General features: G+C 34.2%; 1 protein-coding gene across 1 annotated transcript in view; it reads right to left on the bottom strand.

Moving 5' to 3' along the window:
* Positions 1 to 6,439: 6,439 nt before the first annotated feature.
* Positions 6,440 to 22,058, bottom strand: part of LOC127873841 (kinesin-like protein KIF26B) — a 258,849-nt gene continuing 243,230 nt past the window's right edge. Inside the window, exons 12-16 of the mRNA XM_052417894.1 lie at positions 19,221 to 19,365; positions 15,314 to 15,479; positions 11,382 to 14,319; positions 10,098 to 10,315; positions 6,440 to 7,478 (exon numbers count right to left, since the gene is read on the bottom strand). Of these exons, the coding sequence (XP_052273854.1) occupies positions 7,314 to 7,478; positions 10,098 to 10,315; positions 11,382 to 14,319; positions 15,314 to 15,479; positions 19,221 to 19,365 (3,632 nt within the window). The 3' untranslated portion in view covers positions 6,440 to 7,313. The remainder of the gene's footprint in view (positions 7,479 to 10,097; positions 10,316 to 11,381; positions 14,320 to 15,313; positions 15,480 to 19,220; positions 19,366 to 22,058) is intronic.

Here is a 22,058-nt window from a genome sequence, read left to right on the forward strand (position 1 = left end):
GTTTGTGCAGGATATTTGGTGTCCGACTATTTTAACTTTGTTGAAGATTATGGGTTTGAAATAGATTTGCATGTATTATCATCAATCATATTAAGTCAACATGCTTCATGCAACAACCGATTGCTCCAAGGTCATAGTGGTAAACTTGGTATTTTTGCATATCCTGACATATGAATAACATGTGAACTGCTCACCACTATATGCCGCAAGAGTTACAAAGGACTGATACATACCTATTTGTTATCCCCCGCCATAGGCGGGAGGATATTGTTCTGGCGTTGTCCCTCCGTCCGGAGCCATATCTTGGAAGAGCTTTGGTGGTTTTCATTGAAACTTGGTACAAGTATATATATATGGATAAGAGGATGATGCATGCCAAATGGCATTGTACACCATCTGGTAATAACGGAGTTATGGCCCTTTGTATCTTGAAAAAATGCTTTTTAATATAAGCTTACAGCTTTATCTCCATTAACACATGAGCCAGAGCCATGAAACTTGCCATAGTTATTCTCAATCATCTGGGGTGCTCCACATTCAACACCCATAATCTTAGGGGCTTAGGTCAAGGTCACACATTGAGGTAAAAGGGTGTTGTCCATCCATCCAGAAAACTTTTGTGTCCAAAAGCATATTGGCAGGGGATATCAATTCAACGAATTTGCTTGTTCCCTTTATCTGTGTCGCACAATACTTATTTCTTTGTCCAGTGAACTAAAGTGGACACAGTTTATCTTACACATTTATATTTTATTTGGTATGGCATGACTCCTGCATAATGATAGGTTTTCCACATCGAAAATGTCAAATAGAAATGTAACTACTGGTATTTATCAGTAAAGTTATGAAAGAAATGAGGTACACAATACTATGGATTTAAAGGGAATCTATCAAATCCGTATATATTGTGTTGATTCATGTTAGCTATTTATTTCTACAAAGTTGAGAGAAAAAAATAAACCCAATAAAATAATGTTTTTTATATGTCACATAATGTGGCAGTCTTGAATGGTATTAATAAATGTTAAAAAATAGATACAAACCTGTAAAATTGAACTTTTAGAAATGTTAATTTTTTTCTGTTAAGCGATATAATGTATGTATGTTAGCTTATTTATCTGTTAATGTTTTCATGTATGTTAGCTTGTTATTATTGAATCTAGTATAAGTTGAACAAAAACATTATTATTATTGTTGAATTTTAGACTGTGTTAATGTTTGTTTCTTGTATACATATTACGTGCCATCTATTGTTATACCTGTATACTTAATCTGTGTGATTCTAAGCATTTTGTAATCATCGATTTAATAAACTGCAAAACATAACAGTGATGTCAGTTTAATTTATGTTTGTTTGAAAGACTGATTTCCATTTAAGTCTCCTATTTATCATTCAGTCAAAAACCATATAGGGCTGAGTCCTACAAGAGAAATATTCATGACAAATATTTTAACAAGTTATAATATAAATGGGATATTTTTTAATGGAACATGATTTGATAAATATGTGTGCAGCTGAAAAACAACTATAGTTATGATATTTTAAGGTACAGGACTTTTGATGACCCCACAAGGTGGAAGTCATTGAGCTTTGCACTCATCAGTCCATATGAACTTACATACCTTTCAAAGCTTGTGTTTTAATTCTTCTTTAAATGATGGGTGAATGAATGATATTTTGTGTATTATAATCATATAGGAATAAATTTCAGCTGCAACTAGTTTTGGCAGAATAATAGCCCTTATTCATGCAAGTAGAGAATGAGACTTTTCAAACCTTTTTTGTTTTCTGATCCTTTTAAACTGCATGGCGAATTTCTTTTAAACTTCAGTTGAAACCTATTTATTTGAGCCTGATTGCATCAAAAGCCAGAGGCTTATTGAAATGCTCTTGAGTCTGTTTCCTGGGCCTAGAACCAGTACTTGGTGTCTTTGAGGGAGATCTAAAGAACGCTTCCACAGTGGGGATTAAACCCATGACCTCTGAGTTGCTAGTCCTACACCATGTCTATTACACCACAACACCTTAAACCACAGCCGAATGATCATAAATTGTTTTGTTTTTTTTATTCATTTTAAAGCATATATTGTATACATACATGTCTTTCATTTGCAATCAATGGTTTAAACAAATTATACAGAAATATGCCTTATAATGTTTTAGACCTTGGTTTGTAACATCACAATCAGTGAGAACAGGATGTGTTCTAATATATATAATAATCAATTATGTTATAAGATTAAAAAAGAAAAAAAAAAGCTAAAAATGAATATATGAAATGATAAACTAACATAAAGATAGTAGTATATTTAAGTGGACAAGCATTATATAAATTTAATTTGATTCCATTTTTGTTCAAAAATATGCAATGTATCATTACTGAGGGCTATTTCTTTCTCAATCTGGATTTTTAATTTCAGGCTATGTATAAAACAATTAAAATTTGGTAATTGTTTCTTGCATCTCATGTTGAAGATAAAAAGTTTCATCAATATGATAATAAAATTCACAATATTATTACCGTCTATGGATTTTAAGGAGTTAATTCCAAAACTAACATTTAAAAGGGATAGTTTAATGTTTAGTTGCTGTTGGCCAAGAAAGGATGTCAATTGATTCCAGATAGGTTGGATGTATTTGCACTCCCAAAATAGATGTTCTATAGTTTCGATATTTTCACCGCAGAAGTCACATAAATTAGAGTTAGATCATTTGCATTTAAAAAGATATTTATTGGTGGCGATAATTCGATGTAGGTATTTGAACTGAAAGTTTCTTAGTGTGATGTCGATTGTTGTTTTGTAAGATATAATAAATATTTCTTTCCATTTTTATTCATGCTCTTGGAATATACTTTGTCATTTTATTTGGAATTTGGGTAGTGTGTTAATCTTGTTGTTTATTTGTATTCTGTATAATAGTTTGTTCGGTTTTTGTTTTGTTGTGAGTTTTTCTAGAAATTGAGTTCTAATGTTTTGCGTGTTGTTTGGGTTTATAGTAGATTTTATTTGTGATGGAATACTTTTGATCAGCGTGTAATACATAAGGAAGTCTGTTGCTGGGATTTCATACAAGTAGCATATATTATGAAAGGAATAAAAGTCGTTTATTCTGTAATCAAATAGTTCATCGACATACTTTATGCTCTTTTCAAACCAGTTTTTATAAAAGAATGTGCTATCATTTGTGTTTATGTTTTTATTATTCCATAGAATTATTTTGCTGTTACTTTTTTCTTCTAACATATCTGTGACTCCTAAATTGTTGACAAATTTTGACAGTTTTGTAAGAATTATTGCCCCTTGGTTGTTTTTCAGGATTGCAAATAGTGGCATCACATGTGTGAAGTCAACCATTAAAGAATATAATTATATTACGATTACTTCACTCCAGTGAAATGGCGGAGTAATTTTTTCTCAAACTTCAGCTGAAAACATATCATTCTAGGGCATCACAAAGAAATATTGGCTTTTTATCTATTTGGGAGATTTATGACAGTTTATTTGACTAGTGGATTTGTCGTTCAAATATAATTACGGGGCATCCGTGTCTGAAACACATTTTGTTTGTGTATTTTTTACACATTGTTTTACATCTGTAATTGAGTTCTTTGCCAATATGCAATTCAGTGACTGCTATGGATTTCAACAATTGTCTCACATAACCAATATCAACTGAATCACTTACCAGAGTTCAAAACAAACTCGTGTGCTTAAAAAATTGCCAGTCAGTTCATCTTTGTAACAATTATCCTTAATACCTTGAACATGCAGACAAGACATACATTTTTACTGAAAACTTGGATTTCAATATATTTGCATTATTACTTATACTTAATAGACTCAATCTGTCTCAGATTGTTCATATAATATATGAAAAATCTGAGACAGATAGTCTATATATATATATATATATATATATATATAATATATATATATATATATATGTATAGAGATAGATATATATATTTATATATAGTTATGCCGCCATTAATGTGGAAAATGGTTTTCCCCTGGTGGCCATGTTTTTATGTTCCCATCATGATAATGGATGCAGAGAATTTAGTATGGTTGAAATATCTCTTCTCTGACTTCTAACTTATTTATCATGGAGTTTTGAAAATAAATTGGCAAAAATTATCGTATCAATAGTATGTGTTGAGTGTTCCTCAGGTAAAGATTTTGAACTTGAAAGATCAAGATCACAGAGAATCTTATGGTTGTGTGTATTCCTTATTAGGATATAGTGAAAGTAAATGTTTGTGTGCGGCTCATTTATTGTGCAGAAATAAATGATCACAAATAAGAACAAAACATCTTTAGATCTATTTTAGATCTATGACGTACAACATGCAACAGTGACGTTGCTTGCTTATGGTCAAAATCATAGCAGATACTTGAAGTTGGAGCATATTCATTATATGGAAATAGGTAAAAAACATACTCTTTTGTCTCATCACTTCCTGTATTTAAAAAGTAGGTAACAAGGGACAAAATTGTCACAAAACCAGGTTTTCATTGTGAAAAAAAAATCTGATAAAGGGAGAAAACTCAAACTGAACTTTTGAAATGACCAAAAAAAATTAACCGCCTTTGTAAGTTTTTTTGTTTTTTTAAATCTATTTTTAGTCGTGGCGACCTTGACATTGGAGATATTGACGTGATTCTTTCGTGGGACACACCGTCCCATGATGGTGAACAAATGTGCCAAATGATTTTAAAATCTCACAATGAATGACATAGTTATGGCCAGGACAAGCTCATTTATGGCCATTTTTGACCTTTGAACTCAGAGTGTGACCTTGACCTTGGAGATATCGACATAATTATTTCGCGCGACACACCGTCCAATGATGGTGAACAAATGTGCCAAATGATTTTAAAATCTGACGATGAACGACATAGTTATGGCTCGGACAAGCTCATTTATGGCCATTTTTGACCTTTGAACTCAAAGTGTGACCTTGACCTTGGAGATATCGACGTAATTATTTCGCGCGACACACCGTCCAATGATGGTGAACAAATGTGCCAAATGATTTTAAAATCTGACAATGAACGACATAGTTATGGCCCGGACAAGCTTATTCCGCCAGCCCGCCAGCCAGCCCGCCAGCCAGCCAGCCAGCCAGCCCGCCCGCATTCGCCAATCTAATAACCTTCGGAAAACCTGGTTAATGATACAACACTCATAGTATATCAAAACAATTTATTGCAAGTCATTCAGAGAGCCAGGTGAAGGCATAGAAACAATAAATACAATCTTTCACACCATGATGATAGGTAAGTTCTAATATATATGTACACATGTACATGGTTATATATTAAATAACTCCATTGTTTACAATATCTACAGAAAAACTCAAAAATAACATAGATAACAGGCAAATACGGTGTTATATACAACGCAATTTATGTTATTCAGTTTCAGGCATCATGGTACAAATGTATACACAACACAATTTACGCTATTCAGTTTCAATGACTAACAAAACAATAAGTGATATCCTCAATAACAAACATATGCATAATTAATACTTGCTAAATTGCTTTATTGTTTAATCATTTGTACATCATAGAAAACCTTTTGAATTTATTTAAAATTTGTGTCTGCAAGTGACCCAGTTTCTTTACTTGGTAGACATAACCAAAATGGTGGTGTGCTCTGTAAACACAATTCTTCAATTGAAAAAATATGAGAGCACTTCGAAGCTTTCGTTACACACATATGTTCTAAATTATCAAATTAAGATCACTTCAAAGGAAATTCTCAAAGAAAAAAATGTCCTTTAGCATGTGGTTTTAAGTTTTGAAAAAATACAACACAAAAGATTCTGAAGTTTCCACTTAAAAAGTTTGGATTTCTGTCCTGTGGAAACGAATTCATCTATACTCGATGATAACCATACGAAGAGAAACACACATGGTCAACATCTTCGCTGGGTGCTGAAAGTTCACAGTTAACAAAATATGTATTCAACCAAGTTAGTTGGTTTTCTCCAAGAGATCAGAAAATATTTTTTTAGTTTTATGTTCAATATATTGTAGCCAATGTCCTTCAACCAATTATCGTAAATGTTATTTTGTGATCTAAGATTTTAATTACTTATAAAACACCTCTCTTAAGTAAAAAAAGAAGCAAATATTAACTTATATGATTTGATCTTACTATCAGAATTTTTGTTTCTATATAATAAACACTTCAACACAAACAGCAAGAACATGTATATTTTGCACAACAACAGTGTTTGTTCACAGTAAAAAACGCTACTGTACACAGCTATAAAAATATCAAAATTATTACTAAATATATACAGTAAAAGTGTAAATCACAATAACACAACAAAAATGATTGCACGTGTCCGCAGATAAAGACTCAGTTAGAATGTGTGATACAGGTGAAGGAATACAACTATGACAGAGGTATATTGATACAGGTGAAGGAATACAACTATGACAGAGGTATATTGACCATTTAAGTCCCAGAACCAGAAACTTGTATAAATTACAGTGGTTATGAAAATGATGAAATGTCAAAAAACAACTAAATTTTAGTACCGATGTAAGTTAAGTTCAAACTTTTATTGCCTGTTTCTTTCTTAAAGAGAACACACTTAGCCAATTTACAAAATTCTAATTAGAACAATGTAACATCATAAATTGAAGATAATGTAAAATGTTCAAAAGTGGTTCATGCATTTGAATACATGTATGATCTGATCTGGTAAAAAGATTTGGCCATGCATTCAAGACAGTGTACTCGTAGTAATTCATGCAAAGTTATTTTAATTCATAACAAACGTGATATTCTTTTAAATTTACCACAAAACTTTTATAGACATTAATTTAAATAATAAAAAAAGAACAAGTAGATCTATTCTAAATATGCATGGCTGATTAACATTTTTACAACATATGTTACACAAGGTATTGTCTTCTTTTGTTCTAATCAATAGATTGGTGATGAATAGATGCACAAAATAAAAACACTCTCCTGAAAAAGGAAGATGAAAGTTGGTCCATATAAATATAACCATGCCTGAGGAAACAGATAACAGATCAAAATTACTCCAATGTACATAAAAAAAACTTCTAAACAAAACATTGTCACAAAGTCTGATATAAAATATCAAAATACAGCATCATACACAAAATAAACAAAGTCAGATCAGAAACCACTCAAAAAAAAAATGATCAAATCTCTAAAAAAAAGAAAAAAGAATGATAGCAGAAGTCAATAAAACTAGAATTGACACAAGAAATAATTCACGTACAAAGCATCAGCAGTGAGATGATTATGAGCTAAAAAGCGTTCACATGTCCGTTTTCCGCGAACGGCAGGAGAAGCACATGAGGAACTTACAGTCGAAACTCCAGTTGCTACGATCAACAATGTATGTGTCCTTGCCTTTAAGAATTTCCTGGGGTCGACCTGGGCTCATCAGCTCTTTGATTTTGTCGTGATTCTTTCGCAGCGTCTAAACAGAGAAATACAAATTGATAAATGTGTAGATCAGGCACATTTTAAATGAAATTGCTTATTTAAACATACAGAGATCAAGATAGCTTATCCGTATACATGTACTTTGTTGCAAGGACGAAGTGGTTAGATTTAGTTATAGACGAGTAAATTGTTATTGTTTACATTCGGGATTTTCCGCGCATGCGCACCGACTGGTTGGCAAAAACACTGGTTACAGTAATGTAAAACATGTATAAAGGACTTTTGTTTAGTCAATAAAACGATAAAATAATCCGAAATAAACATAAAATCTCTTAAATAATAGCGCAAATAAATCATATTTAGTACCAATTAATTTTTATTCATAAATATATTTTCGTCTTTATAAAAATACAAATTCGTTATTAGCATCAGAGGATTGGAAGACTAAATACTGATTATCCCACAAAACAAAACAAATAAACAAGCCGTATTCTTTCTTGTAGTAAGACTTTTATAAATGATGTTTCAAAAATAATGAAACATATATTTATTTGATCACAATTATAATTAAGTGGTGTGGATATTGTTATTGTTCGTCAGCGATCGAATGTGTAAGAGGTGCATTTAATAATTATAAAACAAAGCACTAAAAAGCGGAATACATAACAATTGTTAAATTTTATCATTTTCTTTTCCGTTGAATGGATTTTCGTTTTGTTTCCATTGAAAGACAATATTAATAATTTTAAGCATACAAATGGAAAAAAACTTGCATATTGTGCAAATTGAACTGTCTTTGCATGTATATTGACATTTTTTTACTAAGTGATAAGGAGTGATACATATAACAATCAAGCATTTTATGATAAATAACACTATATATTTAATTTATTTTACGCAAGTATTTTTGATGGGGTATGGACATTAGCCCTCTAGGACATTAGCCCCTAGGACAAAAGCCCCTTCAAAAAAGTGCACGCTTGGACATAAGCCTGAAGTGCACGAAACACCATCATCAAAACAAGCAATTAAAAATGTCCTAGGGGGCTAATGTCCAAAGGGGCTAATGTCCCAGAGGGCTAATGTCCTACACTCATTTTTGATTGCTTGTTTTGATGATGGTGTTTCATGCACTGCTGTAATGTACAATGTTTACACATATATATATATAATTGCCTATTTTATATTTGCCGGTAATCGTTAAATACATTAATTGTGAAGCAGTAAAATTGCACAAAATTTTTAATTTATAGTTATTTAAAACTGCAAATTATCATTAAACTGGCTAATATATTTACACTTAATCCTGCTAATTCATTTCGGACTAATATTTTCATTTTTGAAATATGTTAACATATTTTATTAAAGCAACTGTAACGTGTTTTGGCTTTTTAATTTGGCTTAAATGAATGCTCAATATGAAAAGAGATGACATGGAGGTATCATAAATTGTGTTTAATGACCATAAAATCTTCTGCCACATGTGGTTTATGCAGGCACCCCATGTATAGGTCTCTGGGTTTATGACAACATGTTTACTTTGTAACTGTTTGGACAGTATCGGATCATAACGAGATAATCAGTTTGTGATGAACAAAGATGCAATTAAACACCAGGTTAAAAATGATGAAACAAACAGTGTCAAAATTGGTGTGAACAATTAAATAAAAACATTTACATTTATCGAGAGAATTTATTTAAGTTTTTACAGACATATTAAGATTCAAATCAGAACTATATGTTGCGTACATAAAATCGATCTATTTGTTGTTTGGTTTCATCCTTAACTGTGTTCTTTCATTAAATTAAATTTATTCTTACAGAATTTACATTTCTGGGATTTTTTAAACATCTAAAATGAAGTGCTAAGCAGAGAGATCTTTGTGTTAATCACATACTGAGGAGCTCCTAGATAGTGTTCTTCTCACGAGTTCGTTTTAAGTAAAAGCAAATTATAACAACAATATAATCTTTCCTAAAATGCATTTCCTTGCATGCTTATGTTTTATTCAGATATAATTTATAAAATTATATTTGATATAATGCATGATTATCACTAAAATCGATGATTATGTTCATGCGCTTATATGAATTCCATCTTTTTTTGCCAACCAGTGGTCAGAGTCTAAACTTTGCAGGTGCGCGTGACGTTACGCGTTTTCACGTCTATACCATAATTATAAAACTGAACTTCTTATCTATAAACTTCACTGACATGTCAAAAACTAAGAATTTCCAGGACCACAAGTTTTGAGCTCTGTCCATTTGTCAAGTTGCAACAAAATGACTTATATTATGGGATGTAGAGTAAAGGATACAGGTACTGACAACAACTGCTCATTTAGATTTATGTTCTTACTGAATTGTTTTATCATCCTTTAAGTTAGCTGAAAACAAGTTGATAATACAATTACATTAAACATTCAATTAATATGTTTATTTTTTATTGACATATATTACAGATTTTTAGAAAATATTTTAGAGTCCATAGTTTTCATTATCTTATCCTTGCATAGTACTTCACTACAAAATACTGAAATCAAAGGAATCTTTCACCCAATTATCGATTGCTAAGTCATTAAAAGCTAAAAAAACACGTTTAGGAAAAACTGCCCAGGCTAATCTAGGACAACCCTTTACACATCCAGCATACCTCCTCATCGGGCCAGTGTCTGGTGATCCTCTTGACGTCGTCAGCGTCATACTCGCGTATCTCTACTGGCCCCTCCTCCTTGAGCCGACCCTGGCGCTCCTGCCATGCCCGGGATGTCGGGCTTAAACTCGAGTTCTTGCTTGACGGACTCGATTTCCTGCTGGAAGACTCTGGGCTCTCTGACTGACGCACTGGCGCTGAGCGACTGCGATGGGAATCTAAAAGTGAAAGTCGTGCTCTATTACCAAAATGTTGACCTGAAAATTGCATTCTATTGTTTAGAAAGAGGCTTGGGATACTGATCAAAGTTGGAGCAAATTATATCTGGTTTCATGAATTTACTCTAGAGAATGTTTCAAGGCACTTCAGGTTTCAAGGCACTTCAGACTTCAGGAAATATCTAACATTTCAAAATTATAACACACTTCTTTTTTATACCAGACCAGCAAATGTTTATAAATCATTTTATAATCAAGAGTAAAAGTACAACATGAAGTGAAGATTTGCTTATATAAGTCTTCTATAACTTCAAATTATATTTTTATGGATAAATTATGCATGAACAATTTTTGTTTGCATTAATTATTATCATACATCTTCAAGATTGAATCATTAGAATATTAAAATAGCGAGGCGATCCATCTTCACCCAGACGCCATGGTGCCACTGACTCAAAGAAAGAGTTGGGACCTGGCCAACAATGAGCCATAAACTCAATCAACAATGTAATCAACTACTTCATTACGAGTCCATAAACTTTATTCGATACAAATTATTTCTGACTGAGGCAGCTGGTTTTCGCTGAACAATTTCTGCTACAAAGGTCTACCTTGGTACAGATACAATGACTACAAGGTCTACCTTGGTACAGATACAATGATGCTGACAGCAGGATGCCAGCAAAATGGTGCCAAAACAGGAACATATTAACAGACAATAATCAGAGTAATTCTTTCACCTTACAGGTAGCTTTTTAATGCTAAAAGTTTAATTACTAAATATTCAGCACTTTGAAATGCCACGGTGAAATGGTGTCATGGTAATGCTCTGAACAAATAATAAGGTACAGTAACCATAAGCATACCAGGAGTGTACACAATGTAATATTCCATAATTATACATGTACAACCATTATTGCCTAAATCGTATGTCTGGGGATTACATACATTTCCCAACAGATTATTCTTTTCATATTCCAAAAATGTTATACAAAAATATCCTGGTACAAATCCTGCAAACAATATGCACATCAACAGGGAAGGAAAGTAGCTGCTGAAAACTTACTGGGTAGCTTTTTCTTGTTGCCTTTTTTCCTGTCCCCAGAAGATTCGTCTGCGCTGTCTTCGTTGATGGTGGAGGATCCTGAGCCGTCGCTCTCTCGGAGCATGCTCTCATAGCCGGAGCTCGTACCCCCAGTCACCTTGTCAGACAGGCAGCTGCTACCCTGCTTGGATATCAAGTCGGTGCTCATTGTGCTGCTATTGTCACTGCCATGACCACTGCTAGAGTGGCTTACTGTCCGTGGTTTCGTCACAGTGGCATACGGCGAAAGTAGCCCTTTCTCTACTGCCACGATTCCACTATCATTTCCACTGTCCGAATCATGACTCTTTGACGATGTGCGTAACAAGAAGTTTGTCTTCTTGCTCTCTTTCTCCTTTTTACGACTTGATTTTGAATCTTTTGAGGACGCTTGCAAGTTTTTTGAAAACATTGGTAATTTGCTACTGTTTGGTGACACCGTTTTTGATTTAGAACTTTTTGACACTACTGGAGTCACAGGCATCGACATGCTAGCACCTGACGACGTGTGTAAACTATATTTAGATTTGTCTTTTTCTTTCCTTGTCACACTTGTATGTGATGTTTTTATAGAAGCAGCCACCATTTTTTGACAATCTTTACACATTTTGGCAATTGTTTTTGAATTTTGTTGTGAATATCCACACTTTGAACAAGGTTTGTGAGGAAGAGGCGAAAATCCAGCCTCCCCTGGATCAGTATTGCCGTCCCCTTCCCCTTGTCTACACACTGTATTGTTCACACTAGTCGAGAGATGAGATCGCTTAGCCAGGTCAGGTGACTGACTAGATATAGCATTGACAATCAAAAACTCCTCACGTAAAGCACTTATGTTTGTCTTTCCAGTGTAAGTTTCACTGATCAGATTTGGATTAGAAGCCCCATCTGGTTTTCTGGAGAGAAGATGCAAAATGGACTCCATTTCAGGCTGCAGATGGGTATTGCACACTTTTCCAGCGTTCACACTACTTACAAGATCGTATTGATCACCCACTAATGTTTTTATGCTCTGAATTGTCTCCGACTTCCTCATGTCAGAGTCCATGCACTCCACGAAAGGTTCTGTAACCTCCATGTCTAAGTCTTTGGCACATGAAGCATTACTGAAAGAATCTTCATCGTCATCTCCTTTCTTAGATGTATTTTCAAGACCATTTTCCAGCTGTTCATCCATTGCCATTTCATAGATTGAGTCCCTGGTCTGATGAGAGGGGCCAGTATCCACACTGCTGTCGAAGCTTACGTCTGCTGCATTCTGCTCAACTGTCCCCTGGAGAGAATGATTCTCGAAACTTTCCTGATCAGTACACGGAGCTCTTGAGTCATTAAACGAATCTGGATACAAAGAACTACAGGAAGAAATATCCTGTGAGTAATTCAAGCTTCGGCCTTGTGAATCAGTCAGTTTGCCACATTTCAGCTCTGTATGAGCATGACCTGCCATTCCTTCCATAAAAATGTTTTCTTCCTGTCTATTGTCATCCACGCACTTCAGCCAATCAGTGACCCTCTTGCTGGTACAGTTGGGTGCTGGGAAGTGAGCTCTTGGTGTGGACGAGCGGGACTTCCTCACTGCAGCAGGCGAGTGCTGTGGTGACTGTTTGGGCGTGGAGGATGGTGGCAGCAGTTTCTTAGTTCTCGACTCCTGGGGTTTGGATCGTCGATGGGTTCCAGGGGTGGACTCCACTGTACTCAGCAGAGAATTGCTCATGTCACCACCAGTAGAATCTTTGATACCATGCTTGTCCACCCAGTCTACAACAAAAGGTTTCAATTTCGCCAAGTCCTCTGTATCTCCCACATTTGTGACCATGCTGATAGGCCGTGACTCGCTGGGCTGTACAACCTTGGAGCTGCCACTCTCCAGACTGACCTGACTCTCTGGTCGCTCCTTGATGTCTGGCAGGGGCCAGGAGGCCATGGGAGAACCTGCTTCCACCTTGGGTGGCAAGGACTTGGGTGAGGAGGACAGCATCCTAACATGAGCTTTCTTACTATTTGTGTGCATCACCACTTTCGGAGTGCGATTTTGATTTTCGTCCATCTGGTTTTCTGCCAACATTTCTGGTGGGCCATCAACCCACATTTCCTCTGAACTCATTTTAGCTCCTGATTGTTTACCATGTTTTTGTTCATGTCGCTGCTCCTGTATCACCAAAAAAGCAGAAGGTCCATCAATCCACTGTTCGCTTGAGTTTTGCTTCTTTTCTGGGTATATTGCAGCCCCTGGCCCATCAATCCATTGCTCTCCATCTTTTGTGCTTGGAGAACAACTAGAGCGCTTAGGTCGTGTGCCAGTTCGGCTGGCTTTATCAACAATATTCACACTGGAATAGCACTGGGGATTTGAATTTTCTTTGTTCTGACCTTGCACACTTGTTTTAGATTTCGCCCCTGACTTCTGAGGAAGCCCAAAGCCCACACCTGATGGTGAGCCTGACATTGGCGTACTGATATCCATGGCATTACCTACAGGAGTAGAGCCCCTCGAAAGTGACCTGACTGGCGTACCATGTCGAGACCCAACCACGCTCACATCTCGGACAGGTGACCCTGCAGTTTCAGACAGCCGCAGTACAGAGTCTCGGGCTCTGTACAGACTCCGCCCACTGTCTGAGTTTGAGCCCTCATCACCTGACGATCTTGACCCACTTGCGCGTCTTGGCAGACGGGGATTTGTCCGCGGCACAGAACGCACAGACTCATTGTCGGTCAACTCCCGATCACTGAGTGACTGCTGGGTGTTACGTCCAAGGTAGATAACTGTGTTGCAAGACTCGCTGCTTGACGTGTAGTCAGGATCAGAGAGTGAGCTCCCCTCGTGGAGGGTGCCCATACGAAAGCCGCGATACGGTCTGCTGCCACTGTGTATGCTGCTGCCATCAGTGGAGCTATCATCAGAACTGGTGCCAGAGAAGTGCTGAAAACAATAGTTAAAAGGGTGAATCATTGAATATGGATTAAGCAGATTGTAAAGTAGCTGGAAACTTTAGGTATGATGCAGGTAAAATAGGAGTGTTCAATTGACTTCATTGAATTATATTATAAAATATTGACTTTACTGATTTATAATTAAATCAAGAAATCTGTATCAATAAAGGTGATTTACAATATGAACCGTTTCTAGCACAGAAACATCAAACTAATACTGATGTCATATAGAAATATATCACTTTACTGTATGGCTCATATAGTTCTGTATGATTCCAACAAACATATGAAAAAATAATTGAATTTACACTCAATGAAATATACCATCTTATAGTGCAACTTTAATATTAGAACATCTGTACATCAAACAGGACATGATCGTAAATTAAACACTCCAAGAAGTAAGTGTTTTTAATTATCTACAATTGAAATTGAATTGAGCGTGCAAGAACATAAATATGGCTCAACAGGCAAGTCACATGTACGCCAACACCCACATGCTGCACGTTGTGTTTATAAAAATTACATTTTTTATTGCAGTTGTAGTGAAACTGCACCAGACGCCTAGTGACGTACATGTAATCTGGCAATAAAATGTGGTTGCAAAAGAATGATATAAGTGCAGAAACGGAAGTGGGTGGGGAGGGGGGGTCTATCAAGCATTTTTAATTTGTGTTAGTTTTTTTCATTTTCTGTAATTTATAGTCAATTGCTCTGAAAAAGTGTTACAGAAAGTATCACTGGTAAGACCTCGAAAAAAATATTACGTAAAATTGCTGACAAAAAAATTGGGAAAATTATTAAACTCAACACATATGATACACAAATCAGAAAAATATGGTTTATTGTTACTCAATCTTTATAATAATTTGAGCAAGCACTATAAGTTTGACATAATATGAATTTATAAATGGTCGCAAGTCTATACACTTTTATGGTTAATATATAAATTGTACAATTAAAAAGCCACCGTGGTTACTTACGCCTCTAATTTTCCTACGTCTCATTCTGTGTATCCTGGCAGCAAGCTGTATGACCTGTAGTGACTCGTTGTAGTGCGGTACTTCCTGGGACACATGGGCGACCATGCACGACCGACACGTGGCATTGCCCAGTGAGTCACGCAGCAACTGGGCTACCTTGCTGTCCCTGCAAGTACGCCAGGTCAAACACGGTTACCATCATGCGTTTAACACCATGACAATAGTACCATAAATAGCAGTTGGTCAACACAAACGCTTATTACACTGTGTGTTTGTTGAACATGGACTCACAGGTGTACCAACACACAATTAGTTAACCCTTACATTCATTCTGTGGCAAAGAAGACTTATTTATTGAATGCTTAACTGCGAACTCATGAAGTACTGCCATAATGTGCTGATTTAAAACAATCTTAATTTTCAACAAAGGTTATCACAAATTTATTATCTTTATTGTTTTTGAAGTAACAGACTCCTCTCAATGTTATAAACATTCAGGTTTATGTAGAAATGTTATCTTTTAATTTACACTTATTTTATATTTGCTGAATAGATTCAATATATTTTATCAGATATGCCCCTTTCATATTTTTTATCTTATTTTGTTTTCAATTTATGTATTTTACAACACAATATTCACCAGAAGCTGCCTTTAGCTTCAGAGTGTTTATTCTTTTTTAATTCTGTATCAAACCGAATAAAAGTTTATATGAAAGTAATGGCTCGTTCCTACACCAACGTACTTGCTTGTAAACCAGTATCCAATATTCATATATAAAACACCAATTAATTAAAACACAGCGATTATTCTTATAATACAATGTGGAACATATTCAAATCAGATTCAAGATTAAATTATCAATATGTTGCTATGCTTGAAATAATCCATTTATCTTGACTAGGCTATGCTTATTAAATATTTTCTCTTCAAAATTTACATACTTCTAAAAAAACAATAATTATCAATAGAAAAATATATCAAATACAAAATATCTTCTGAAAATGAGGCAACCATGTGGTTGGCAAAAACAAATAATATTTGAAAATGGGATTTACAAACAATTCTATCTGATAGCTAGATCTGAAATAAATATATAAAAATAATATCTAAAATGTTTCTATTCAAGACTAGTGGTATTGAAACATCTTGATCTAATTTAAAAAAAAAAACAGTAAAAAATACAGCAAATCCAATGTTTAATTTACACAAAACAATATGTTTAATTATCCCATTTGTAAGTACTTTTTAAAAAACATTACTATAAAACACTAAATAATTCAAAACTAAGAAAATGTTTTCAATTCAAGCCCCGCTTCTTCACCGATTTAAATTAGTGAAATAATTATTCAAATTCTATCTAACTAGGCAGTCCAAAAAAACTTTTTGAACAACAAAAAATGAGAGTTATCAATTCCGTCTCTCACACACAACAGGTTTCTGACACAAATAATGCAACAACAGATCCGGACGAGCCAAGACAAGACTGCCACATGTGGAACCCATTTGTATAACTATAACATAATATATCAATAGAATGCCTTGAAATTATGCTTTATAAAAATCATAAAAAGTAACCAAAATAGCTGCTGAAATGTTCCAATAAAATGGTAGCGAGAGTCCAGGATTTGCTGAAAAGATGCCGGATCAAACGGTGTTGATCCTGAGGCTTCATTACCCGTTATCAAGCCTCAAGGAAGCTAGAATTGATGGCAATGTTTAATCACAACTTGCAGAAAAATAACCATACCACACACAAATTATGTTGTTTTCTTATGTTTCTAATTTAATTAACCAAGTGAACTGAAACAGGGTGTTCTCATATTGCAATACTATTCAAGCCAATAACAGAAGCATCTGCATCAACATTATCATAAACATCAACATTATTATATTATATATTGTATTTTTTTACTTGCAAGATAATTTTCAAAATAGCGTTCCAGTGTTTTAAAAACAGTATAAAACCCTATTTATAAGGAGTCATTGCAATAGATCAACATTCAATACATTAAGTTTTCCTCAGTATATATCTTTATCTGTTTTGTATCAAGCATTTTATCTAGTGCTACATGCTTTATTACAGATTTTAATAGCCCCATTATTTTTGTATTTTAATACTTTAAGTGTGCATGTTGTTTTTGTTTTTGTTTTTTTGTACTATCTATATAGACTCAATGACTAATTAGTAAATCACCCCTTGATCAAATGAACAAAAGATAAGCTAGCATTACTAAATATAATAAAATATCAGAAATAGAGAAATTGGTATAATATAATTTTTATCTACTTACATTAGAGGTTATTTCCAACTAAGATTGCATGAAGTTTAATTCAGCAAGCACTGCAGTTATGTAAGTAAATTCCGAAAAAAAGCTTTCAATTAAGTAAATCATATAATTTTCAGCTACTCATGTTAAGAAGGAGAATGACAGGGCCTTATGGGGGACAGAGCTTTTTAATTTCTCACCAAGTATCAAATGGATCTTATCAGAAAGTTGTAACACATGTTTTTTATAGACTTGTGTATATTAACAATGCAATTAATAACTTAATTTCCTTTTTTACAGCAACTGGCTGACGGTGTTTAATTGGTTCAGAAAGTAACAAATCATGCAGAGTAAGTGCAGTCCCTGTAATTAGAGTGACTGGCCCCTAAAAAGGGCCCTCAGGCCTAAAGGCAGACTTTTTGATGCTTTTTTCCCTCCTTACTTATAGTTGTCTCCCTTCAGCCATTAGATTGTGTTATCTGATGATCAGATAGGCAATAAGTGGCAGGGTAAGTTGTAGAGACAGGACAAGTATGACTTCAACATGCTTGGCATCTTAAGTTGACATCTCAGTTGGAAATATCATTTATATTTAAATACATAGGCCTAAAAACATTAAAACATAACATTTACACTACTTTTAAAAGTATTTTGATTTGATGACACATACATAGTTTACTTATTAGAATGATGTCAAGATGTTTATTTAAATGTTTAATTTAGTTAAACTTATTTATTTTAGCTTGATTACATTGAAAGCCTCAGGCTTATTGAAACGCTCCTGAGTCCGTTTCCTGGGCCTTGAACCTAGAATGTTTTACTTCAAACATAACACAATTACTTATTTTAACAAATAATTTTTTATAACATAAAGCATGTGTATTTATTGTTTGGTGCCTAAATTTACTTGCATTAACATTTTTATATTTGGAAAACTCCAATTTGTTCTGAAATATGCAATAAAACTATATAGAGACTTATGTCATATTAAGCTGTATGATTCATGTAAACTGTTTTATTTCTATTAATTGATCAAGTCGAGGTCAGCGTGGCATAGTGGATATGTGGTCTGCCTAGCAAAAGGACGTAGATTAGAAACCCACTGGGAGCGTTCCTTCGATCACCCCAATTGACACCAAGTACGTCTGGTAATAGTCCCAGGAAACGGACTCGAGAGCATTTAAATAACCCCAAGGCTTTCTATGCAATCAAACTTTAATAAATAAGTTTAAACTAATTTGATCAATTCCCAGGTTTAAATATTTTTTGTTTAAAATGTCTAAATATCTGAACTACAAGTGTTAAATCATATAAATAACTAAAACTTAAGTGTATTCAAATGCACTCAACTGAAAAAAACACAAACCACTAAATAGAAAAAAATGCATTGAATGCAATACTACTCTAATTAAAGCGCCTTATCATTGAACCAATCACATTGGGTGATAAACCATTCAGCTGGCTTACCATCTGCAATGCTGATACTATGCCAAATAAAATATATGAAAACATGCATTGTTTTTAAGGGGGGGTGGAGACAAATTGTTCATATACCTTATGATAAAACTGAAGTTTTGTGGATATGACACATTGCCTATCGTTGATGCATGGCTTATTGCAACTATAAAGGGTTGCTTACCTGTGGGGGACGTGTCTCTGTCCGTTGACAAGGGCCATGATGACGTTGCCTAGGGCCGACAGACTCAAGGCCACATTGTCTGGGTCCTTGGACTTGGAGGCGCTGCCCAGATCAATGAGGTGCAACCGGCTACGGCCGCCGGCAACTGAAATATGCATGTCAGAAATGTATACATGAATGAGGATAAGAAGGAAAATAAACAAGACTTTTGCCAAGCAATATATGTCCCCTACTGGCTCCACCATTGTCAAAAAGTTTTTTGTTTTTTTTGTTGCCATAGCAACCAGAATTTTTGACGTAAGAACAAAATAAAATGACATGCATAATGTCCGTATTGCCATCTATCCATGTCTCAAGTTTCATGAAAAAATATGAAGAACTTTTAAAGTTATCGCAGGATCCAGAAAAGTGTGACAGACTCACGGACACACAGAGCGCAAACCATAAGTCCCCTCCTGTGAAACCGGTAGGGGACAAAAATGGATATTGTTCACATATTGTTAACTTAAAGCGAGATTATACGATTTTTAACATGTGTTACATTGTAATATATTGATAACATATGTTACAATAACACATAATAGGCAAGAAAAAATGTACATTGAAGACGAATTTCATAAAATGCAGCAAAGACAAATTAGCGCCCCGAGCCGATTGTGACGAAGATATTTCATACATATTTTCCTATAATAACCGAAGCATTCCTCTTTTTAGTTAGTTTTTGTGTGACGTATGAATAGATATCGTTGCAGGAATTTAAAATTAACCGTTAAACTAAATTTAGATTCACATCGTACATGCATGATGTACATGCTGGCGAATTCGACTGTACAACCTTTTTCGATTTCAGAATTAAATATCTGGCTTATTTTGCATTTTTCGACACATGTTCTTCTTAACTTTTATTTTAATTTATATTGAAATATTTGTTTCATAAGTTTCATACACATTTTATATAAATTAATAAATATTTGACAAAATCGTATAATCTCGCTTTAAACAAGAAAAAATAATAATTACACAAATTTAATAAATATTAATTTATAATAATTATAGGTTATTAGACGTTTCACTGTACAATACCGAGATATATTTGGACTAGCACACAGTTTGACGTCATATTAACGGCTCGTCCAATATGACTTCAAACTGTGTGCGAGTCCAAATATATCACGTATTGTACAGTTTAAACGCCTAATAAGCTTTTTATACTATATCCCTTTCTTCAGCTCTTTGTTTCATTTTAATTTTGATTTGAAAATGCTTTTATTGCATCTATGCTAATTTCAAGACAAGCGCCCCTGTGAGTCAATTATAGTACATTCTGATACTTTTTCTCGGGAACGGCTTTTATCGTTAAAAAACAATTGCTTAGTGCACTTGTACTCAACTGTCCAATATGGAAAAAAACCCAGACTTTTTGGATCCAATACCGGAATATATTGGACGGTCACGTGGTACATATGAAGAATGCTGATTGGATGAATTTATTGGATATAGAATAATAAAACATATTTTAATACTTCCAGTAAACATTATTTTTTGTTATAATTTATAATTATCCAAAATAATAAGATTTATATAATTTAATGAACACAAATAGACTATTTTTAAAAAGTTATTTCTTAATGTATAGTTAATAATTATTTTATAAATAAAACAACATACATTTTGATTAATAGTCCTTTTGTTTTAAGCCAACTAATCCAATAGAGAAACACTGTATAGGCTGGTCAACAAATCTATTAAGTTAATTCAGTAACAAAGATTTGTAAAACTATTTTGACACCACACACTAGACACGTGACCTTCCCATCCAGGCAAACAAACACTAAATGAGCGCACATCACTGGTCCCTACATAAACCTGTCAGAGCTACCTTGATACGATGTAGATGCTATCAAGAAGGGTCTCTGGGGGCCACAGGAACAGGAGGTTGATAAGGGGATTCCAGGGGGGTGTGGTTAATTTATCCCCTGTCTTGTTCTGCTAATTCTTGAGGCTGGGATACATATTCCATATTTCACCCAAGCAATCTGGGAACCCATGTGAAAATACTTGTGTTTTGGGGATTTAAGTGCCAATGTTAATTGAGATCCCATCATTTTTTCTTAAAAATTATGACATCATTATTACATAGTACTTTGTTTATTCGCACAAAGTGAAGTTTTCATTATAAATGATGCATAAACCCATTTGTTTACGTTTTTATATTCATATCAGATTAAGCAATATCATATTAAGGAAAAATGAAGACATGTTAATTGCCTTCAAGTCTGTTCAACATAAGGTATATAAGGTAAATCATCCCAGAATTAAGGATAAATTGCATTTATTAACACAAACATGTTTCAATCTTCGTATGTTAATAACAGACAAATATATAAGGCACAAACTAGTGCTAAAAGATTTAATTTTGAAATAATAATCTGATAATGAGTGTAATAGTAATATTGCAACTTTCCTAATTGGAAAAGGCCTTTTATTAGTAGTAACAAATTTGTGTCAATGTGTTTATGATTATGTGTGGACCATTTGTATATAATGTAAAAAATACATGTATGCAACTTAATTATCCATGTTCTTTCTAAAAGAGCTTTTATAAGGAACACTAACACAACCACCCAGCCAATATTCTGCCCTGTGCCTCTGATAAAGCCATCAACACTGGGATGAATTACCTCCAGGCATTTCAGATTTTGAAGTACAATTTTTCATAAACAAATAGGTATGCTTTTCACTTCCAAGGTAAATGTATTTTGCACCAATAATGAGTGTACCTGAATACCTACGTAAATGTTGATACCTATGAAGTCAAAGAAACAGAATAAAATAGAA

The sequence above is a fragment of the Dreissena polymorpha genome, chromosome 3, assembly GCF_020536995.1.
Source record: "Dreissena polymorpha isolate Duluth1 chromosome 3, UMN_Dpol_1.0, whole genome shotgun sequence".
Lineage (NCBI taxonomy): Eukaryota > Metazoa > Mollusca > Bivalvia > Myida > Dreissenidae > Dreissena > Dreissena polymorpha.